The following is a 23,347-nucleotide window of genomic DNA, read 5'->3' on the forward strand; positions in this document are numbered from 1 at the left end:
ACTCCAGTAGTTTTTTTTGTGCAATAATATACTATAGTACAGATGCCTTTTCCATCGGCTATAGAAAAGGTTTATTATGTCTGTATGAAAATATGAATATTTTTTGGGTCTTGTTTCCCATAAACATGACAGAGAATACTAAAGAAAGCAATTTCAGAATTAGGAAAGAAAGAATGGGCTTTTATCTGTTGGCAGGTTATAATACTATATTATAGCCTATAAGATCCTTCTGTCTCAGGTGACTTGTTGAAGAAGCAAATTCATATTATTCTACTTACAATGACTAGCTGCCTTGATATCTGCTACTTGAGTTTAAACATTGTGATAAATCCTTCATGCTGCTGTTCATCTGGATCGCACTTCTAGGAGGATGTCCCATGATTTCACTACATTATAACTCTTATTTAAACCCATAGCATCTGCAGTCATTCCTAAAGAAGATTCCTCAAAGCAGGACATCAAGCAGAGAGAAGGTACAGAAGGAAGGGACAATTAGAAGCAGTTTGTCTAAACATCCAGAAGGTTCAGTTGTGCCTCACGTCTCATCAATAGCTTCACTCAGCATGTTTGTTTGCTGGGGAGTTCTAAAGATTTTCTTCTAAATAAGCTGTCCTTGTACATTTCTATTGGTCATCGCTATTATTTTTGTCATAGTTAATTCCTTATTTATTCATTGTACATCTGTCCTGCATTCTTTATATTCTAGTAGATGAGTTAAAAATCTAATATGTTTTATTACATCAGCAGAGAAAGAAAAGCTCACTGTTTCTGCGGTCACTGCAAAACCAGAGTCCACTAAGCTGGAGGCCATAAAGAATGAAGGTAGAGGTTTTGTGGCACACGTGTGCTTCCCTGTGTTTTATCCCAGTCCTTATAATCTGTTGTTTTAAAGAAGCATTGCTCTTGTTGCATAACGTCTGTGGAATGGATACACACCTTGTCTTCAATTTCAATGTGCTTTGCTCTGTTGTCAGTTCAAGCCTAATGGACTAATTGTGCGCTGATGTCACATTATTGTGTTGCGCTGAACGTTGTTTGTTGCTCTCAAACGTTTCTGGCACCCTGGTTTTAGTTCGATACACTGTTCTGTCTGTGGTTGTGTGCTTTATGTTATCCCAGTTTGGTCCTAGTTCTCATAATCTGTTGCTTTAAAAAACATATTGGTCTTCTTGTTGCTATCGTATGTGGAATGGACATCCACATTGTCTTCAATTTCAAGCCATGTGCTTTTCTCTGTTGTCAGCTTAAGCATAATGGACTAATTGTGAGCTGATGTCACATTATTGTGTTGCGCTGATCATTGTTACCCTCAAACATTTCTGGCACCTTGGTTTTGGTTTGAGACTCTGTTCTGTCTGTGGTTGTGTTATTATGTCCCTGTATTTTATTTAGACTTAGGTTTAGTTATAATTGTTCATATTGATTTAAATCACAGCTGAAAAGCCCCTCACAGTGGAGCCTCATAAGCAAGAAGCCAAGCAGGGAGCACAAGTACAGTACAAGAACATGTATTATAGGACAGACTGCTGTTTGCATCCATCAGCGCCCCTGTGTTTTCAGTGATACATATGTATTTATATGCTTACTGGTTACCGGTTAAGTAATAATAATGATAATAATAACAGTAATTATGATTATTATTAGACCTATTTCATCCCATGGGGGAAATTCCGTTTTCATCTTCATCCAGCTGAGTGCTGCACGCAGAGAAGGGGGACCACGTATTTCAAGAACTTATGCAGCACTATTGTAAATTGTGTGATCATATCATTTAGAACAGGGGCTAAAGCTTGTGCCTTGCCAGGGTTAATCTGCTAAGGAAACATAGGTGATCGTTGTATGAAAATATTAATATTTTCTTTTCTTATAATATGGATGGATTATCAGCATTATTTCCCACAAACATGGCAGAGGATAATAAAGAAAGCAGTTGTAGAATTAGGTAAGAAAGAATGGGCTTTTATGTTGCTGTTGGCACGTGTCTGTGAGAGTGAGGGTGTCTCAGGTGACCTAATCTCTCAAGAACAGATTCTGCTCTCCGCTTGAATCTGTCGGGGGGGTTCGTCATAACGTGTACGCACTGACCTACAAGTGGGCGTGCCTTCAGATCAGGAAGCAGGTCGCGCTTTACCCAATCAAATGTAGTGGGCGGGATTTACTGTCTGTGCTCTGCTTCCCACTAAAAACAAAACCGAAACTCATTTAACAATAGCGTCCTTGGAACAGACAACCACGGAAAGATATTCACATTTTAACTTGCTCTTTCATCATAGAAACAAGTGGGCTTATAACCAAAACGATCCATGTTCTCTGGGAGAAGTGGTGTTAGTGTTCCGTGTAGAAATATTGTTAGTGGGAATGAAAACATAGTCGCACCACTGGAAGTGAAAGGCTGAAGGCAGACCAAAACCCTGTTTTCCTTGCGCACGGGTCCACCATATATCCTCTCCCAGAGCCAAGTGAGAGAGTAAAAAACAGCAGAGGGCGCTGTTTTTCCTTTTCATTTGGCGATGGGTTCCCAGATTGCAGGTGACCTGACGAAGAAGCAAATACAATAGCAAGGCCTTTTCATTTGATTGAGAATGACTAGCATGGTACTATCTGCCACTTGAGTTTAAACATTTTGTGATACATCTTTCATGCTGCTGTTCATCTGGATCACACTTGTTTATTCTACGAGGATGTCCCATGATTTCACTACAGCATAACTCTTATCTAAACCCATAGCATCTGCAGTCATTCCTAAAGAAGATCCCTCAAAGCAGGACATCAAGCAGAGAGAAGGTACAGAAGGAAAGGACAATTAGAAGCAGTTTGTCTAAATATCCAGAAGGTTCAGTTGTGCCTCACGTCTCATCAATAGCTTCACTCAGCATGTTTGTTTGCTGGGTAGTTGTAAAGATTTTCTTCCAAATAAGCTGTCCTTGTACATTTCTATTGGTCATCGCTATTATTTTTGTCATAGTTAATTCCTTATTTATTCATTATACATCTGTCCTGCATTCTTTATATTCTAGTAGATGAGTTAAAAATCTAATCTGTTTTATTACATCAGTAGAGAAAGAAAAGCTTGCTGTTTCTGCGGTCACTGCAAAACCAGAGTCCACTAAGCTGGAGGCCATAAAGAATGAAGGTAGAGGTTTTGTGGCACACGTGTGCTTCCCTGTGTTTTATCCCAGTCCTTATAATCTGTTGTTTTAAAGAAGCATTGCTCTTCTTGTTGCATAACGTCTGTGGAATGGATACACACCTTGTGTTCAATTTCAATGTGCTTTGCTCTGTTGTCAGTTAAAGCCTAATGGACTAATTGTGAGCTGATGTCACATTATTGTGTTGCGCTGAACGTTGTTTGTTGCTCTCAAACGTTTCTGGCACCCTGGTTTTAGTTCGATACACTGTTCTGTGGTTGTGTGCTTTATGTTATCCCAGTTTGGTCCTAGTTCTCATAATCGGCTGCTTTAAAAAACATATTGGTCTTCTTGTTGCTATCGTACAGTATGTGGAATGGACATCCACATTGTCTTCAATTTCAAGCCATGTGCTTTTCTCTGTTGTCAGTTTAAGCATAATGGACTAATTGTGAGCTGATGTCACATTATTGTGTTGCGCTGATCATTGTTACCCTCAATTATTTCTGGCACCTTGGTTTTGGTTTGAGACTCTGTTCTGTCTGTGGTTGTGTTATTATGGTCTTGTATTTTATTTAGACTTAGGTTTAGTTATAATTGTTCATATTGATTTAAATCACAGCTGAAAAGCCCCTCACAGTGGAGCCTCATAAGCAAGAAGCCAAGCAGGGAGCACAAGTTATGCGTCTCAATAAGAATGCAAGAACATGTATTTTAGGACAGACTGCTGTTTGCATTCATCAGCGCCCCTGTGTTTTCAGTGATACATCTGTATTTACAGTACATGCTTACTGGTTACCGGTTAAGTAATAATAATGATAATATTAACAATAATTATGATTAATATTAGACCTATTTCATCCCATGGGGGAAATTCCGTTTTTATCTTCATCCAGCTGAGTTCTGCACGCAGAGAAGGGGGACCACGTATTTCAAGAACTTGTACAGCACTATTGTAAATTGTGTGATCATATCATTTAGTACAGGGGCTAAAGCTTTTGCCTTGCCAGGGTTAATCTGCTAAGGAAACATAGGTGATCGTTGTATGAAAATATTAATATTTTCTTTTCTTATAATATGGATGGATTTTCTGTATTATTTCCCACAAACATGGCAGAGGATAATAAAGAAAGCAGTTGTAGAATTAGGTAAGAAAGAATGGGCTTTTATGTTGCTGTTGGCACGTGTCTGTGAGAGTGAGGGTGTCTCAGATGACATGACGAAGAAGCAAATAGAATAGCAAGGCCTTTCCATTCGATTGAGAATGACTAGCATGGTACTCTCTGCCACTTGAGTTTAAACATTTCTGATAAATCCTTCATGCTGCTGTTCATCTGGATCACACTTGTTTATTCTACGAGGATGTCCCATGATTTCACTACAGTATAACTCTTATCTAAACCCATAGCATCTGCAGTCATTCCTAAAGAAGATCCCTCAAAGCAGGACATCAAGCAGAGAGAAGGTACAGAAGGAAGGGGCAATTAGAAGCAGTTTGTCTAAACATCCAGAAGGTTCAGTTGTGCCTCACGTCTCATCAATAGCTTCACTCAGCATGTTTGTTTGCTGGGTAGTTGTAAAGATTTTGTTCTAAATAAGCTGTCCTTGTACATTTCTATTGGTCATCGCTATTATTTTTGTCATAGTTAATTCCTTATTTATTCATTATACATCTGTCCTGCATTCTTTATATTCTAGTAGATGAGTTAAAAATCTAATGTGTTTTATTACATCAGAGAAAGAAAAGCTCACTGTTTCTGCGGTCACTGCAAAACCAGAGTCCACTAAGCTGGAGGCCATACAGAATGAAGGTAGAGGTTTTGTGGCACACGTGTGCTTCCCTGTGTTTTATCCCAGTTCTTATAATCTGTTGTTTTAAAGAAGCATTGCTCTTCTTGCTGCATAACGTCTGTGGAATGGATACACACCTTGTGTTCAATTTCAATGTGCTTTGCTATGTTGTCAGTTCAAGCCTAATGGACTAATTGTGAGCTGATGTCACATTATTGTGTTGCGCTGAACGTTGTTTGTTGCTCTCAAACGTTTCTGGCACCCTGGTTTTACTCCGATACACTGTTCTGTCTGTGGTTGTGTGCTTTATGTTATCCCAGTTTGGTCCTAGTTCTCATAATCTGTTACTTTAAAAAACATTGGTCTTCTTGTTGCATATCGTATGTGGAATGGACATCCACATTGTCTTCAATTTCAGTTAAGTAATAATAAGTAATAATTATTATTATTACTTATTAACTTATTAAGTAATAATAATGATGACTTAATGACCTATTTCATCTCATGGGGGAAACTCCGTTTTCATCTTCATCCAGCTGAGTGCTGCCCGTAAAGAAGGGGGACCACGTATTTCAAGAAATTATGCAGCACTATTGTAAACTGTGTAATCATATAATCTAGTACAACGGCTAAAGCTTGTGCCTTGCCAGGGTTTATCTTCTAAGGAAACATAGGTGGTCGTTGTATGAACATATTAATATTTTCTTTTCTTATAATATAAATGGATTTTCTGTATTATTTCCCACAAACATGACAGAGGATAATAAAGAAAGCAGTTGTAGAATTAGGAAAGAAAGAATGGGCTTTTATGTTGTCTGTTGGCACGTGTCTGTGAGAGTGAGTGTGTCTCAGGTGACCTGACGAAGAAGCAAATACAATAGCAAGGCCTTTTCATTCGATTGAGAATGACTAGCATGGTATTATCTGCCACTTGAGTTTAAAGATTTGTGATAAATCCTTCATGCTGCTGTTCATCTGGATCACACTTGTTTATTCTACGAGGATGTCCCATGATTTCACTACAGTATAACTCTTATCTAAACCCATAGCATCTGCAGTCATTCCTAAAGAAGATCCCTCAAAGCAGGACATCAAGCAGAGAGAAGGTACAGAAGGAAGGGACAACTAGACGGTTCGCAATTCTGGGAAATTGCAAAGTGTGGTTGCGCCGACGCGGGTCGCGGCCGCCGGGACTCGAGGAATACGCCGTTTTGATTTCAGGAAATAGGCCCCTCCCACTAAAGAAATAGGCCCCTCCCACAAATGTAGCGGGCAATGACGTCATCTTGTCACTCCTGAGATCACTTGCGTTTCATTTTGAGAGGATTGATCCCCCCCAAAATAATGTTTTTCCATCAAACGGTTACATTTTGTGCATTTGTGGCGCCCCCTATGGACCAAAGTGGAAAAGCTTTTCGGGATCCGTTGAGTAAACCACCCTTGACATGTGATTCAAATTTGGGATTGACCGGACGTTTCGTCCGTGATTTGTAAAACAGGCCCCTCCCGCTATCTTTGGAAGCCTTTTACGGACGAATGGTATGGACTATCAACATTCCGCTTGGATAAGATTATCGCATGGGTTTAGAGATCATGTGTACCGATTTTTGTGAAATTTGGACAAAATATGTGGGAGGAGCTAAAAGTGTGTTTTGAAGAAAATTCAAAATGGCGGAAAATCTATCCAGACGCAAATGGGCGTGGCCTATATGGGGAGTTGCGTCGTGAGTCGTGACCCAATTTTTTTATTCTACCACCTACGGTTCAAGAGTTATAGACCAAAACGTAAAGGGGACTGTTATAGCGCCACCATGAGGCCGACTGTTGTAGATATTTTTTTATAATAATTTGCGACTAAATTATGAACCTCCCCTCCAAGTCTTGTAACTCTAGCCCTTACGGTTTCTGAGAAAAAAATACTTGAATGGGAGTTTTTTCATTTTCCCATTAAAGTCGATGGGGAAATTAAATGCACTAATAAATCAATATCAATTAAACTATATAACCAATCTCTTAGCAAAATGATATTGCACGATTCCCGGTGAAGCCGGTCATTTTGACATATGGCACAAGTGTGGTTGCCCTATTTGGGCAACCACACTAATTAGAAGCAGTTTGTCTAAACATCCAGCGGGTTCAGTTATGCCTCACGTCTCATCAATAGCTTCGCTCAGCATGTTTGTTTGCTGGGTAGTCGGAAAGATTTTCTTCTAAATAAGCTGTCCTTGTACATTTCTATTGGTCATCGCTATTATTTTTGTTAATTAGTAATAGTTAATTCCTTATTTATTCATTATCTATCTGTCCGACATTCTTTATATTATAGTAGATGAAAAAATCTAATGTGTTTTATTACATCAGCAGAGAAAGAAAAGCCTGCTGTATCAGCGGTCACTGCAAAACCAGAGACCACTAAGCTGGAGGCCATACAGAATGAAGGTAGAGGTTTTGTGGTACACGTGTGCTTCCCTGTGTTCCCAGTTCTTATAATCTGTTGTTTTAAGGAAGCATTGCTGTTCTTGTTGCATAACGTCTATGGAATGGATACCCACATTGTCTTCAATTTCAAGCCATTTGCTTTTCTCTGTTGTCAGTTTAAGCCTAATGGACTAATTGTGAGCTGATGTCACATTATTGTGTTGCGCTGAACGTTGTTTGTTGCCCTCAAACGTTTCTGGCACCTTGGTTTTGGTTTGATACACTGTTTTGTCTGTTGTGGTGTAATATGTTATCCCAGTTTGATCCCAGTTCTTATAATCTGTTGCTTTAAAAAGCATTGGTCTTCTTGTTGTATATCGTCTGTCGAATGGATACCCACATTGTCTTAATGACTTCAATTTCAAGCCATTGCTTTTCTCTGTTGTCAGTTCAAGCCTAATGGACTAATTTTGAGCCGATATCACATTATTGAGTTGCCCTGAACGTTGTTTGTTGCTCTCGAACGTTTCTGGCTGCCGGTTTTGGTTTGATACACTGTTCTCTCTGTGGTTGTTATAATGTGAATTCCTTGTATTTTATTTAGACTCATAGGTTTAGTTAATTGTTCATACTGATTTAAATCACAGCTGAAAAGCTCCTGCAGTGGCCCTCAAAGCCTCATAAGCAAGTAGCCAAGCAGGGAGCGCAAGGAATGCATCACGATAAGAATTCAAGAACATGTATTAGGACAGACTGTTTTCATCCATCAGTGCTCCTGTGTTTTCAGTGATAAATCTGTATTTGGATGCTTACTGGTTACTGGTTACTGGTTACTTGTTACTGGTTAAGTTCAAGATTCCAGTTATTTCAAGAACTTGTGCAGCACTATTTTAAATTGTGTCATCATATTGTACATGGGCCAAATATTGTGCCTTGATGGGGTTAATCTGCTAATGAAAAGTTGGTGATCGCTGTATTAATGTAATTGCAGGTTATTTATCCATTATAAATATCTCCTACTTTCTTTACATTATAGTAGATGGGTAAAAAGTCTAATGCATTGTATTACATCAGCAGAGAAAGACAAGTCTGCTGTTTCGGCAGTCACTGCAAAACCAGAGTCCACTAAGCTGGAGGCCGTAAAGAATGAAGGTAGAGTGTTTGTGGTACTGTACATGTGCGTCCTTGTGTTTTAACACAGTTTTATCTACCTGCATTTTGCAAGTTGTGTTCGGTGTTTGTTCAAATGAGTTATTCTGCAACTTTGTGTTTTGTGCACTTGTGTGCACTCCGTGACTTGAACTGTCTTGTTCATTTCTCAAAGGAAATATTGTTTTGTTCAGGTTTGTTGCCTTTGCGTTTTGCATTGTTTCTTGTATTCCCAGCACCTTATTTTGGGGAAAAAAACTTAAGTTTGTGAAGTTTTTGATAGCTCTCAGATACCCCAAACTCTCAAGAGGAGAAGAAACCTGTAGCAGTGTTAACAGCTTACAGTATGTGATTTTTCAACACTATGGTAGTCATTGTCCATTGTCATTTGTGTGTGGTCTAATTGTTTTTTGGTGTATGACTGTCTGAGCATTCACACATCTGTCTTGGTCTGTTTGTGTTTATGCATTTGTAAATTGTATTAGTATTGTTGGAGATTACAAACAAAGCAAATACACATGATTTTGCTCTGATTTCATGCTCGAGAGGTGGGAAACTCCCACCCCATCTGGGTGATGTAAGAGAAGCCTCCTTTTTTGCATTTTATATAGCTCAGTCTTGATGTCGTATCAAATCTGATAGCTAAACGTTTGGCCTCCACTTATATAATACCTTCAATCCCTAGTTCTTCCAGTCATGTTCACTCGAGAGCTGCAGGGCCAGAATGCTGAGGAGGGTAGCTGTGTTACCCTGCACTGTGAGCTCTCTAAACCTGGGGTCCCTGTGGAATGGAAGAAGGGGACACAGGCTCTTAAGTCTGGAGAAAAGTACCAGCTGAAAGAGACAGGATGTAGTTTTGAACTTCAGATCTTGGATTCGAACCCTGGAGACACAGGAACCTATTCTTGCTGTGCGGAGGCCATGGAAACCTCGGCCACTCTTATAGTAAATGGTAGGACGTTGGTTGTTTTGCCGGTATAAAACTGCTCATCTTCATCTTTTTTGTTGATTGTGCTGTTTACCTTTGCTGAATTTCTGCGGGTATTGTAGGTTAGATAATCATCAATTATTATTCCTTTTATTTCGTCAGCTCTCCCAGTTACTTTCACAAAAGAGTTGGAGAGCCAGGAGGCTGAGGAGGGAGACAGTGTTTCACTGCGCTGTGAGCTTTCTAAACCTGGGGTTGCGGTGGAATGGAGGAAGGGAGAACTGGGTCTTTGTCCCTGTACCAAATACGATATCACTCAGAAAGGACGCAGAGCCACACTAGTAATCCGTGATGTAGACGTGGAGGACTCGGGTAGCTACACATGTGACAATGGTGACCGTCAAAGCACCTCACAACTAGTTGTGAAGGGTATGTTATAAGAAACCGTTCTCTGCAACTTGTTCATGTCTTACAGCAGCTATTTGCTTGTGATGGGGTATCATCATCGCTCCCCCCCCCCATAATTTCTCCTCACATGTCTTACAATATTTCTTCCGTTTTTACAACCCCCCCCCCCCCTGCCCCGTAGCCCAACCGGTCCTTTTCAAGACCCAGCTACAGAATATAGAGAGGGAGGCAGGGGAGATAGCCATTCTCCGCTGTGAGACCACCAAGGCGGGAGCCAGTGTGGTCTGGAGACGCGGCGACAGGGTGATTGAATCAAGCAGCAAGTACCAGCTGAAACAGGATGGGGCTCAAGCACAGCTGATCGTCTATACACTGCAGGGAGACGACTCTGGAGAGTACTCCTGTGACTCAGGCAACCAGAAGACCTCAGCCATTCTCACGGTGCATGGTAGGGATTATATAGCAAGGATTTATTTATCCTTTCTTCGTAATCCCTCTCAATGTCCCTTACCTCTGGAGTAATGCTCCCTTTCCTTGTTCTTCATTCATTCTTCATTCATCTGCTCTTTTCCCATCCTTATCTAACCAAATTTCACCCAATGACTCACCCATGTAACAAATCCAGTTGGGAGATAATTCAAGACGGTGTCTTTCTGATTCTATTTTATGATTCTATACATCATCCCATGTGTCTTTACCGGTAATAATACTTGTCCCTTGCTTTGGAATTCACACTTTTTAAAAGCACTACTCACGTGAGCACTTTTTCTGTTTTTCCATCATTTCCTCCTGTCCCTTTTGTCTTCTTTTGTAAGCACGCCTCTCTTTGCTTGTCTTGACTTGACGTTCACTCTAACAACACAAACCTTGAATCACCGGAACAAATGTTGATCATTATGCATCCCAACCACTCCAATCCTTTCCCTCCAAACAGAGGTTGAGGTTACCATAGTGAAGTTCTTGGAGAGCTGTGTGGTGCACGAGGGGGATGACGTCCACTTTGAATGCCTGGTTTCTCATGATGAGGCACCACTGGCCCAGTGGAAGCTCCAGGATGTCCCTCTACAGAGCAATGAGATGAACTTGATCCAGCACAAGGGCCGAGTGCACAGCCTCACACTCAGAGGTGTCACTAAGGTCGACTCAGGCACTGTAACCTTTACAATGGGCAACAACACTTCCACTGCCTCTCTGACAGTCCGAGGTAAGAGGAAATGCGGATAGGATTCTAACTGCAATGAAATCAACTAACACACCTTTTTTGCTATGGGAATGTGAAGAAATAATCTTCATTTTCATCACCAGACTCCTGTCCCGGGTCTGTACTTGTGGACATTTTAGACAAAGCATTCCCCATTTGATGCTTTTGATTTCCAAATGTTCATTTCACTCTCTCATTCACTCTGAACCTCCTCATATTCTATTAAGGTGACTCATATTTTGCCATTCTCTCTATCACATTTAAAACTGATCATGATATGTATTTCCTAAACTTGACAGTTCTTGAACAAGGACATTCTCTACATCTCTAACATTCTAAGGACATTCCACTGACATTCAACAGTTTTAAGGTTTCATATACTAACTTGGCCACAGTGACATACAGTACTTTGACATGGATTGTCAACAACTTAAGTATCAGTTATTCCTGTAACTTGATAATGCTACATAGAGCATTTGTTTTGAAAAATGAAAGTTGTTTCCTGAGACAAATTAGAAACGTTACGTTACGTTACGTATCTAACAACTATCAAATTGTGTGCACTGTTGGCCATGTAATTTGTTCCAGCAGCTACATGCTGTTTTAATGTAGATTGCTGAACAATTACTGTTTCAGAGAAGAGCTGCTGCGGTAAAAAGAAACTCAAAGAAAGATTATTATGTAAGTGCGGACTGTTTCTTAAGACTGTTTGCTGAGAGTCTGCACCTGTCTTTCCTTTTCTTAAACCACTGTCAGTTGAGCACACTTAGCTCTGGACTTCAATCCCATAGTATTTGAAAACAGTCTCATTCTAGTCACGTTCTCTTCTATGCCTCCATAATTGCTTAGTTGAAATTGTGTGTATACTGTATAACAGCACTGAAGATTTCCTTTGAGGATAAGTCTATGTCATCATTCCCATGGTCACTCCTAAATCTTCCCAGCGTGTCCACATAACCTATCATGGTTTCTCCTAAACCTTCTCAATGTGTTCACCTAACCTATGATGGTCTCTCCTAAAACTTCTCAACGTATTCACATAACCTATGATGGTCTCACCGTGTTCACCTAACCTATGATGGTCTCTCCTAAACATTCTCAACGTTCACCTATCCTACAGTATTATAGTCAGTGTGTTGTTCACCTAACTTATGATGGTCTCCCTGGCAGTGGCTCCAGTGTTATTCAAGAAAGTGCTAGAGAGCCAGGAGGTGGTGGAGGGAAGTGAAGCCACCCTGTCCTGTGAGGTCTCCAGTCCTGATGCCAAGGTGACCTGGAGGAAGGGTTCTGTTCTGCTCTCCCAGGGAGAGAAGTACTCTGTGGAGCATAGAGCATCCACCCACATTCTTGTGGTTCATAAGCTGAAGACTGACGATGGCGGAGATTACATCTGCGATACAGGAGACAAGCAGAGCACAGCCACGCTGACTGTCAAAGGTAAAAGACAACCTCAAAGTTCATGCTTTCGCCATGTCTCGTGACCAGAGGCACGGCTAGAAATCCTGGGCTGACACCTGGGCCCCCTAATAATAATTTGCCAAACTGACACAAAACAAAATACCGCTTTTTCATGACCGAGTAGGAGTGCTTTATTTTTGAGTACTCGCTGATACAGAGTACAAGGATGTTTTGAGTTTTTTAAATAATAATAATATTAAAAAGTGTTAGCTTTCAGCTGTATTTTAGCTTAAATGTATCTGTTTCAACTACTTCAGGATTTTCCCCATGAAGTAGCAGAAACATATCCTAAAGTTATACTACTCAATGGTTACATATGGCATAGTAGTTGTTTAATATCCATATAGCCAATTACCCTCCCTCTGGGTTATGGGATCTAAACAACTGCCACGTCCCTCGTGGTTATGGGATCGATGTCGCTTAGAAATATGCAGCCGCCGTTATTTGAACAATGTCACTTGTAAACACAGATCTTTGAAAGTTGTTTTTACTGGTGACAAGCTGCAAAATGATCCCAGGAATTGGCTTACGCCCACGTCGAAGTGAGATTTACCAAGGAGGGTGTACCCTGTCAATTCTAGCGTGAGATTTGTCCGCTGTTGATAAATGTGGCCCAGCCTCGCCCCACCTGTTTCTCGACATGAAGAAGCGGAATACGGCCGACAAGAGGAACTTCTCCAACATGTTACCCCCCCATCTCTGTGGATTCACACACAGCTACACAGCACACACACCTATCATGTGTGTGGGAATGGCACATGCTATTTGCATACAAAGGGCACAGACACAATTCCTGACACAGAAACGTCCATTAAGAAAATGTAACTGAAATTAAACGAAAATACGACCGCATTCCTAACAGCGCAAGTCCTGTCAATAGCACGATATGTCAGAAGAATGCGGTCTGAGGAGAGCAGAGCGCACAGAGTGGAGACTGCTGTTTAGCAAAATAAAGCAGTCCTGCGTCCTCCTGCATGTGGTCCATGGCCGTCACACCACGTTTATGAGAGATAGATAGCCTGGGGCTGTCATCATAATTTGAACGTATATGGAACGTCAATCTTAGCCAATCAGGATGGAATATGACAAATCGTACAAATCCGTCTTGATCACATGACTATATAGAGATAATGTGTACCAATTTGCGTAATACAGGAGTAATATAAAAAAAGAATTGTGCAAAAATCGGCCTCCTGGTGGCGCTACAACAGGCCGAAGCGAATAATTGGGGGCAGAGGTTCTGCTCTGGAGTGTGCATGCACAGTTTTACGATGATCGGTACAACGGTGCCGGAAATTAGGTGTCCACAGACAGAATCATAGACGGACAGACACACGGATGGACGGGCGGGTGAATACATAGTCTCATTTGGCCTGGGGGAGACAAAAAGCTATTTGTGACGTCCACAGAGAGGCTCAGAGTAAAAAGATGCAACGTATATCAATAAAAAAATTGCTGTAATTTCCTGACAGTTCTGTCATCATGCACAAAACTATTTTTATTTGCTGCAGTGCAGACTCCAATGGCAGATTTTGAGTTTAGCATACCACCAGGTCAGGTTGTAAACATTTGCACATGGAGCCCGGTAGAGCATGGGAGAAAATGGCTCTGTTGCAGCTTTCTGGGCTGCAAAGGTAAAGACCATAGCATTTGGTCACCATAACAATTTCACAGACTAGTGTTCTTAGAACTATTTTGACAGTACCTACTTGGAAAAGAGCCAATTTATATACTGTATTCATGTGTCAAATCGACCAACTTACCCTTTAATGGTGCTTTTTTATGATGGATGCACATCTTTAATGATTCCTTTTGAGAACCCCACTCAGATGTGCTCATTGACCTTCCCATCATCCCATTCACCCTCAGAGCGCGTTCGCATCATCAGAGAACTCTATGATCAGACTGTGATCACTGGCCAGGATGCCGTCTTTGAGGTTGAGCTGACACACTCAGGAGTAACCAATGTGGAATGGTGGCTCGGAGACAATCACCTGCAAAACAATGATCTGAACGAAATGAGCTGCCAGGGCAAAGTGCACCGCCTGGCACTGAAGATGGTAACTACAGATGAATCCGGAGATGTGGCCTTTGTTGTGGGAGACGAGAAGACTGTATGCACTCTCCTGGTGAAAGACAAACCCAAAGGTAATGGATATGACATGGCCACTAGAGGTTTTTAATCCCTGCCATTCCATGCCATTCCATTGTCCATCAAGCAGCTTTGCTTTTGCTAATGGAAATCTGCTACCAGCCCGCCACCATTACCCCTTTCATCTTAACCTTTCAGACGTGTTCTTAGATGTGATTCACATCTCCTGGCCTTCACTTTATAGCATTTGCTATAAAAAGAAACGCCACCTAAAGGCTAACAAAGACATTTGCATTAAACTAGATTGATTACTAAAACTGTCATTGTTAAATAGAGAAGGGCAGTTTGAAATGTAGCCTAATATTTCAACATGATAGCCTGAAATCAGAATATTACATGTAGTTTCTATGAAAGTAAAGTAACTGCTATATGCTGATGATGAAAAGTTTAAGGTATGTATATGCTCTATTGTAAAAGTCACTGCATGCATCTGTTTTTATTGATCTAAATTATAATAAATGATAAAAGTAGGTAGACAAATAGAAATATAATATAACACTGTTGAACATAGTCTTGGGTTTCCCATATCTACAGTGCTAATACTAGAGAGCCCACACGACACTGTGGCCCTAGAGGGTGAGACTGTCACCCTGGCCTGCACCATCTCAGACCCCAAGGCCACCGTCACCTGGACCAGGAACAATCTGGTCATCAATGCAGGTCTCAAGTACGACCTGAAAAAGTACGGAGCTTGCCATCAGCTCCGTATCCACAACCTGCTGCCTGAGGACTCGGGGACGTACACCTGTGATACAGGAGACACTCAGTGTGAAGTCATCTTAACTGTGGAAGGTAAAGAACGACGCCGGCGCTAGGAAAAAAAAAGTTCTTTACCTGTTGCTTGGTTTCGAGACTGTGGATCAAGATTAAAGGATTGGGCTGAACCCACAATGCAAAACTCTTGAATGTCCCTTGTCCTCTAATTTGCACCTGGTCTGCTCTCAACATACAGTGCATCATCAAAATCAACTTTTATCTTTTTCGCCCAGCAAAGATTCGTGTCTTCAACCACCCGTCTCATTTTCTGCTGTTTTAACTTATCACCAGGTTCCCCCGCGTTCTTCCAGAAAGAGCTGAAGAGCCAGGAAGCCATCGAGGGGGATGATATTACATTTCGCTGTGAGCTCTCTAAGCTGGGCGTTCGTGTTGAGTGGAGGAAGGGTGGCGTGGTCCTCCACCCGGGTAAGAAGCATGAGATGAGTCAGGAAGGGTGCGTTCACCAGCTCTCCATACGGAACGTGGAGCTTGAGGACAACGGGTACTACACATGTGACGCAGGGGACCAGCTCACCACAGCCTCTTTGAAAGTGCAAGGTACAGTATTCAGTTTCATTACTGTTGTGTCTGTCCCTGGTCTCTGCCTCACGTCCCTGAACGGATCTGTCATCACTTTTACGGTTGAGCTGAGAATGTCATGGCATTCCACAATTTATTTTAAAATGTAAATGTTAAATTTACATTTTAATAGTACATAGACCTGTCCATTGTTTACTTTTTTCTATGTACAGTGCACATATGCAGTAAGAACAACCTTGAGGTTTATACAAAGGATTAGTTTTTCCTAAACATACAGTACAGTATGAGTAATGTGAAAACATGAGTGTATGTATGTATGTGTGTGTGTGTATTTGTGTTTGTGTGTGTGTTTCACTCTGCAGTGAAAGAGGTCTTCATTGTGTCTGGTTTAAAGCCCACCGACGTCTTTGTTGGGGAGTGGGCCACATTCTCCTGTCAGCTGTCTGGTAGGGCAGCCGCTGAGGTGCAGTGGTGGCTGGACGGCACCTTACTGGGGCACAGCCCGTTCACTGAGATCGGGCTGAGCCACGGCCACATCCACACACTCACCTTAAAGAACCTGGCACCAGACGACTCTGGCACGGTCACGTTTAAAGCCGACAGCGCGGCGTCCACAGCAAAGCTCTTAGTGAAAGGTATCAGGGTAGAAGTGGCTGGCGGAGATGGCTACTCAAGACATTCAGAGAAAAGGAGCAACTCACTTGAACTCTTTCCCTCAGACCCTGCAGTTTGATAAATTCCTCTGTTCTGAGCAATATATACTTTTAGCTTACTTCAAAAAGCCATGACTAAAATGATGACAATGGCAGTATTTTCGGTATTCCCACAGTAGGGTATGTTATCGTCAATTTTTACACTTTGGTGAACTTGGTGAAATTATGAATTATTTGATACACAGTAATATTTTAAAAATAAGTATTCTGCAGTGTCCATGAAAGAGTTCTAGGCTCCTTGAATGAATTGACAGACGTTGAGTAGAAGCTGGGTTACTTGTGATTTCTGTGCCTCATCCGTGCATGAGCAGAAATGGTTTTATCATTTCATTAATAATAACAGCAAGAGTGATTCATGCTGTGCACAATAAAATCCCAGTGTTAATTTAACTCACAGGTACATTTGTTTTCATTTATACTCTCTGCTGAGTTAAATTAACACTAAAGGATTTTACTGTATGCTTTGATTTCAAAAAAGAAGGAAAAAAACATGCAACTGGGTGTAGCATCACTTGAAAGTTCAATTTGATTGCAGTGGAAAAACCCACAACACAGATGAGTTAACTTGTTTCAAGCAGGTTTAGGTAGCGTGGCCAATGTAGCGGCTGTTTTAAAGCTTTCTAATGTTATTATAATCATGGTGGTCATTTGCATAGATATCTTTGTGTGTACGGTATATACATTCTGGTAGAAGTCTTTCTGAATTCTTATTCATGTATTAATACTGTAGGAACTCGACATCCTTGGTAGTAATAGTATGGTAGTATGTGTGATTCTCGTAGGCTTGATTTTGGTAATATGAATACTTTACTTAGGGTTTATGGTGTATAAAAGTGGACTGAGAGGTTCACATTAGGGAAGTGCTGCTCCACCCATCCACTCAGGCTGGTCATTGTCCCATACTTACCTTTACTGTCACCTCCACCTGTCCCATTCTGCCCCCCGCCCCGTTCCACCTCTGACCTGCAAGTACTAAAAACTCTAACCCTCCCACTACTACCCTATCACATTTGATACCTCTATTTCCCCCCTCCCTCCTGCTAGCGCTTATTGGTCATCAGTGTGGTGACCATGACCCTGAACATTGACGTTTGGGCTTTTTGACCCCTATTCAGTTTGAGGAACCACATAAAAAAAAAGAACACCTCACACTCACCCATAAACAGACACATATCTGCCAAGGAGCGTGCTAAATCTTTATAACACAAAAAACTGGACGCTTACGGGTCAATTTAACACTTTCATGTGCCATGAGAACCCATTTGGTTTAAAAATAATTATTCTGTCTGGAGAGATTAACTGCATACTAACATTTAAGAAGGGCAGTCAGCCCCAGGCAGATGATTGATTTACTTTGACCTCCCTTTCTAATCACGTCAAACGCAGTTTGCCAATTAGTATAGCAGAGGCGCTGATATGGATCCATTCATAGGTCAGCGGTTTGGACCACACTCCGAGCTATGGAATCAGAGGAGGAAATTAGGAATAGGAATGAAATTTTAGTCTCATGAGCCAGCTGTGGAAAAACTCTAACTTATATTTTTAGTCATATCACTTTCTGGCACCTGAAAGAGAGTAACTGATGGAATATCTCTATTTTCCCTACTACTCCTACAGTACTTCTCCTTGGTGTAAAATACCACTCGCACTTTCAGGGTACACAGATGCTTTTCTGTTTAGTAAATCAGTGGGAGTTATCAATTGGAATAGTCACCTCTTCTATTTTGGCGCCTAAGCATTGCCAGCCTTTAAAATACATATTACTGAGCCAAGGTGTGCTAAAATCTGGGTTCCAAAAGTCCTGTGCAGCTCAGGCACACAGATGCATCAGTGTCACCGCAAACCTTTTAGTAAATACAGCCCATAATTTGGTACAGTACATACATGCAGTTTACAGTTGGAGACTACCCAACATGGTAAATGGTCCATTTATATCGCAAGTTTCTCAAAACTGCTTCACAAAGTGCATTACATTCACCCATAAACACACATGTAACAGTATCATCACTCTAATTCACTCAAGACTACTACTCCATGGTGCAATGGGGGTTACAAAGTCCATATGTCGTTCAGCATGTCCAGCGCATGTCCGTATGTCTTACGGCCAAGCCCTGACTCCATGATGACCCCTGACCCTCACCCTCAGATCCCACGGTAGAAGTGGTGAGCGAGATGGAAGACCTGCAGGTGGTCGTAGGCCAACCAGCTGAATTCATCTGCCAGTACTCACGGCCGGTCAAGGCCCAGTGGAGGAAAGACGGGCAGCCGTTACAGCCTGATGGCCAGAGGGTGGTAGTGGAGCAGGACTGGAATGTGGCTCGCTTGTACATTAGCCGTGTGTCCTCGGAGGACAGGGGAACATACACCTGTGAGGCAGAGGGGACCTGCGTGGTTGCTTCACTGCAGTTGTTAGGTGAGCTTCCACATGAAAAGAGGAACAACTTTGAGGAAGAGCCCCCTCTCTTAGCTTTGAAAGGGAGTACTAGTTGGGTTCGAATCCACCGTGGTGCATCCGGCTTTGTCGGGCGTCTATGCGAACACAATTGGCCCATGTTCGGGGGAGGGAAGCCGGGCGGGTGGGTGATATTTGTCACTGCATGTATTCCTACGGGCACCTGTCAGCAGGGAGTGTTGGGCCAGGGAGTGTTGGGCGGGAGGAGTTGAACGAAGGCTCTACATCCTCCTGGTGGGGGCTCCTCACTGGCAGGTGAGTCAGGAGGATACGACAGCAGTGAGAACACAGAAATGTGTGTGGGGAGGAATTAATTGGCATAACTACTAAATTGGGGAGAAAAAGGGGTAAAAAATGATTGGCTACTCTAAATAAAAGAAAAAGACAAAAAAGTTCAATAAAAGGATTACTAGTTTCAATCCTGTATCATGTCCTTCACAAAATGATACATTTTCACAGCCATTTCAAATGTTTATCAATTGGGAATGTGCAATACAGTATGTGAAAATGATTATATTTCCAAAATGTATATTGTATTTTGTAATTAAATCTTTAATATTACTAGTGCAGTTAATGTTTGGGGCCGTGGCGGCCATTTGGAATGTGTGCTCATAAGAAGCGGGCCAGTTCTGGAGGACGGCTCATGTGATTGACTTCACACTCGACAATGCACTTACTTGGATCCTCAGCAATGCACCTGCCAAGTGGGAAGGCGATCAGATGAGCGGTTTGCGAGATACCCTGCTCGGAGCATACCGGGCCGGTCCTGGAGAACTGTTAAACCGAGCCACTTCATTCTGATAGGGAACTCGATCTACAGATATACCAAGCGGGAAGTCGATCCGATGAACTGCTCTTGAGATATGTGAGGGACAGACAGACATGTTGATATTCCTGGACTTTATAGAAAGATACTGTAGTCCAGTTGACTACTCATCAACATGAAGCTCATGTACAAATAATCATCAACAAAACCTCAAATGATCTGTCTGAAGACACACAGTGGCCTAAATCTATCTTTTTTCATTTGTTCTCTTTTCATTCTCACATATCCACTCTACAGGTAAACCCATTGAAATTGTACAGGGGCTGGAAAACGCAGAGACCATCGATGGCGGTGAAGCATTGTTTGAATGTGCTCTCTCTCGCCCTGAGAGCAAGGACTGCCGCTGGCTTCTCAATGGCAAACCAGTGAAGGAGTCACCAAATGCTGAGATTGTGACATTTGAAAGCGGCCGTCGTCACCTGCTCCTGCTGAAAGAGTTGCATGTTGAAGACACTGGCATCATGACCTTCCAAGCTGGCACAGCATCCACATCCGCCCAGCTTTCTGTCAAGAGTGAGTTAACCAAGCAGATGTTATAAGGCCTTGATTGAGTATTGATATTAGTCATGCTGCTATTTCAGTATGTATTTATTATTTTGTTTTATCTGTCTAATGTTGTTGCATACCATTGGGGAGCACGTTGGAACCTTGGTTTAAAAAGGTGCTTTACAGTTATATAAAGCTTAAAGCGATGTTGAACTTTGGTAGATCCTTGAGTTGGATTATAGATACCTTAGCATGAGAAAAGTCCAAATATTGTCAATCATATTTATCTGTTGCTTCTGTGCTCTGTGATTGAAGAACTGGAAGTAGCAACACCATTCACTCTCATTTTATGGTTTCAAAATCACACGTTTCAAAGGACAACAAGAGCAAACAAAGCCAATTCTTCCAATATTAAAAATAAACTACTTCTGGTGTGTATTTAGGGGAAAGTGAAATGGTTGTATTCATGTTATATTACCCTTGAAAGAAGTTCTTCCGCAACCCCATATCCATAATAGTACTTTCAAACGTCGATTATTATTGAGTAAAAGATTATTACTCTACTTCTCATGAACAAATGCAATACATTTAGAAGCCACTATCAAACACGTTCCCTCTGTTTACAGCGGAGATAAGTGATACGCTAATAATGGCCGACATTGCTCCGGTGTTTGAGTGCCCAGAATCTCATCTGTATGATTGTCACGTCATCCATTTTGTTCGCCTTGATATTGTGGGTGGTAGACACAGTGAGGCCATTCAAAGGACCGCATCTTCCATTCTCTGCTGTAAACAGAGTGGACCTTTTCATGTTTTGTGACTTTTAAAGGTTTTCTGATTATCAACCTGCTTCTAAGATGTACCATTTTTGTTCATGAGAAGTCCAGAAATACATACATCCATATACACGTAGAAAGACCTTTGTTTATTATTTAGAGTGGCTTGTGAACATTTTTACTTGATAACTGCTCATTTGAAGACTAGAGAGCAAAGCAGATAATTGTTGATTGAAAGTTCAACATCACTTTAACGTTCTTACTTAATATTCATACAGTACTAAGTATAATGTTAATATTAAAACATTGCTAATAGTGAGAATGCTTTAATCAACACACATACATACAGCTTTTTCTATATGGACTTTTATAATTGATCAGCACCACTGCTTCTCTGTTTCATCTGTGTATGTGTTGTACTTAGGGTGGCAACTGGACGTTGTGAAGGGTCTGGAGGACAAGGTGGCCATGGTGGGTGAGAAGGTGGAGTTCTGTGTGGAGCTGACAGAGCCTGTCCCTATGGCCGAAGTTGCCTGGTATGCCAACGGAGTGGAACTGAAGGCAAACGAATCCTGGGCCATGAGGGCTGATGGCTGCTCTTACCGTCTTGTCCTCAGACAGGCAACTGCCTTACCCCAGCAGGAAATCACCTTTGCAGCAAGAGAAGCTCTCTCCCTGGCCAAACTCACCATCATCAGTAAGTGTTGGAGAAACACTTTCCTAGCCCTCTAAGATACTCATTTTATACTGAAGAATTTAACACATGTATTGTATCTTATTAGCTTCAATGAAGCTTTTCCTTGGATATTTGGATTCCATTGGATATTTAGGGTTGTGCTAAATAGTAGAAGAGCTTTTCTTTTTCATTTGTCTGTTCATCCTGTTTAAACCAATGCAGGTTTTCTGTTGCAGATAAAGATTAGGCTATACTGCCCTTATTGGATTATTTATGTTGGCTGAGTTATATTCATTAAATAATGTTGATTTAATGAAAATACTAAGTCATTTAATCAGATTAATCACTTTATTCAAATTGAGGGTGATGTCAGACATTCAATGCTTCATTCAAAAACCTCAATAGAAGCTTCAAATGTCAAAAAAAAGTTAGCAACATACAGTGGTATGAATTTATTTATTTAGTGTTATTAGAAACCTCTGACGGTCACTATTTCTTTCCCCCCATAGCCGTGCCTGATCCTCCTGAAGACCCAGAGGTTCTCAGTAAGGATAAGCAATCTGTCACGCTTTCCTGGTTCACTCCTCTGCACGATGGAGGCAGTCCTGTCCTGGGCTACAGGGTGGAGATGCGGGTAGGAGACAGCATCCTCTGGCTGCCATGCCATTCAGAGCCAGTGTGCAATACAGAGTTTGTGGTGGAAAACCTCATCCCAGGCAGTGGCTACAGGTTCAGAGTGGCAGCCTCTAACAGAGCGGGCCTCGGAGAGCCCGTCCAGCTGCCTCAGGCAGTGCAGCTCGGTGCGTACATTTATGATGTGATCGTCTTAGCACCTTGAGTTGCTGTGATTGTGCATAATTGCCAATTATTACATTTTTTAATTATTCAAATACCAAATCATAGTAATATGTCAGCATAAACTGTCATTACTCTCAGCGTTAGCATTTACAATTAACACAGTAGATGATTGTGACAGTGTATAATTACGGTATATTATGTCTGATTCTTTCTCTTACACAGAGGCTCCAGTGGCGGTGACCGAGCCGTTGACTTGCCCCGACCTGCAGCCAGGTAAGATGGCGCGTGTGGAGTGCCAGCTTTCAGTAGGGGGTAGATCAGTCACATGGCTGAAAGACAGCAAGGAGCTGGAGGTAGGGGTTAAGTACCAGTTCATCACAGAGGGCAAGAAGCAAGCGCTGTTGATTAAGGACTTTGAAGATGGCGACCAGGGAGTGTACACCTGTGTGGCCTCCAGTGAGGCTGAGAGCTCCATCAACCTCACCATAAAAGGTAAAGAACCTCATTGTTAAAGCTGCTTCCTCTAATGGCTTTTGTTGTTTCATGCTGTCTATAGTCCTAGTCTATCAAACTAATTTGGAGTCCCAAGCCAGGGTTTATTTATGGTAAGTTTGGGTCAGCAGAAATCAAAAACTGTGTGGCTCTCTCACTGGCTAGGTAAGTTGTGTTTTGTGGATTCCTTTTCTTTTTT

The 23,347-nt window shown here is 41.7% G+C and overlaps 1 protein-coding gene across 32 annotated transcripts in view; it reads left to right on the forward strand.

The window, feature by feature from the left end:
• The window catches only part of obscnb (obscurin, cytoskeletal calmodulin and titin-interacting RhoGEF b), a 97,782-nt gene that overhangs the window by 55,363 nt on the left and 19,072 nt on the right, over window positions 1-23,347 (forward strand). For 8 of the 32 annotated variants that reach the window (XM_084057672.1, XM_084057702.1, XM_084057690.1 and 5 more), the window contains 23 exons: window positions 417-473; window positions 745-822; window positions 2,728-2,784; window positions 3,056-3,133; window positions 4,537-4,593; window positions 4,865-4,939; window positions 5,969-6,025; window positions 7,281-7,358; window positions 8,412-8,489; window positions 9,172-9,438; window positions 9,577-9,843; window positions 10,004-10,270; window positions 10,757-11,026; window positions 12,194-12,460; window positions 14,351-14,629; window positions 15,168-15,425; window positions 15,681-15,947; window positions 16,292-16,564; window positions 18,789-19,055; window positions 20,158-20,433; window positions 21,607-21,879; window positions 22,368-22,658; window positions 22,879-23,148. In XM_084057672.1, coding sequence (XP_083913798.1) covers window positions 417-473; window positions 745-822; window positions 2,728-2,784; window positions 3,056-3,133; window positions 4,537-4,593; window positions 4,865-4,939; window positions 5,969-6,025; window positions 7,281-7,358; window positions 8,412-8,489; window positions 9,172-9,438; window positions 9,577-9,843; window positions 10,004-10,270; window positions 10,757-11,026; window positions 12,194-12,460; window positions 14,351-14,629; window positions 15,168-15,425; window positions 15,681-15,947; window positions 16,292-16,564; window positions 18,789-19,055; window positions 20,158-20,433; window positions 21,607-21,879; window positions 22,368-22,658; window positions 22,879-23,148 — 4,407 coding nt within the window. The remainder of the gene's footprint in view (window positions 1-416; window positions 474-744; window positions 823-2,727; window positions 2,785-3,055; window positions 3,134-4,536; window positions 4,594-4,864; window positions 4,940-5,968; window positions 6,026-7,280; window positions 7,359-8,411; window positions 8,490-9,171; window positions 9,439-9,576; window positions 9,844-10,003; window positions 10,271-10,756; window positions 11,027-12,193; window positions 12,461-14,350; window positions 14,630-15,167; window positions 15,426-15,680; window positions 15,948-16,291; window positions 16,565-18,788; window positions 19,056-20,157; window positions 20,434-21,606; window positions 21,880-22,367; window positions 22,659-22,878; window positions 23,149-23,347) is intronic. The other 24 variants (XM_084057688.1, XM_084057689.1, XM_084057691.1 and 21 more) reach the window with 17 other exon arrangements.

Source organism: Gymnoscopelus microlampas (genome assembly GCF_963454915.1).
Source record: "Gymnoscopelus microlampas genome assembly, chromosome: 5".
Taxonomy (NCBI): domain Eukaryota; kingdom Metazoa; phylum Chordata; class Actinopteri; order Myctophiformes; family Myctophidae; genus Gymnoscopelus; species Gymnoscopelus microlampas.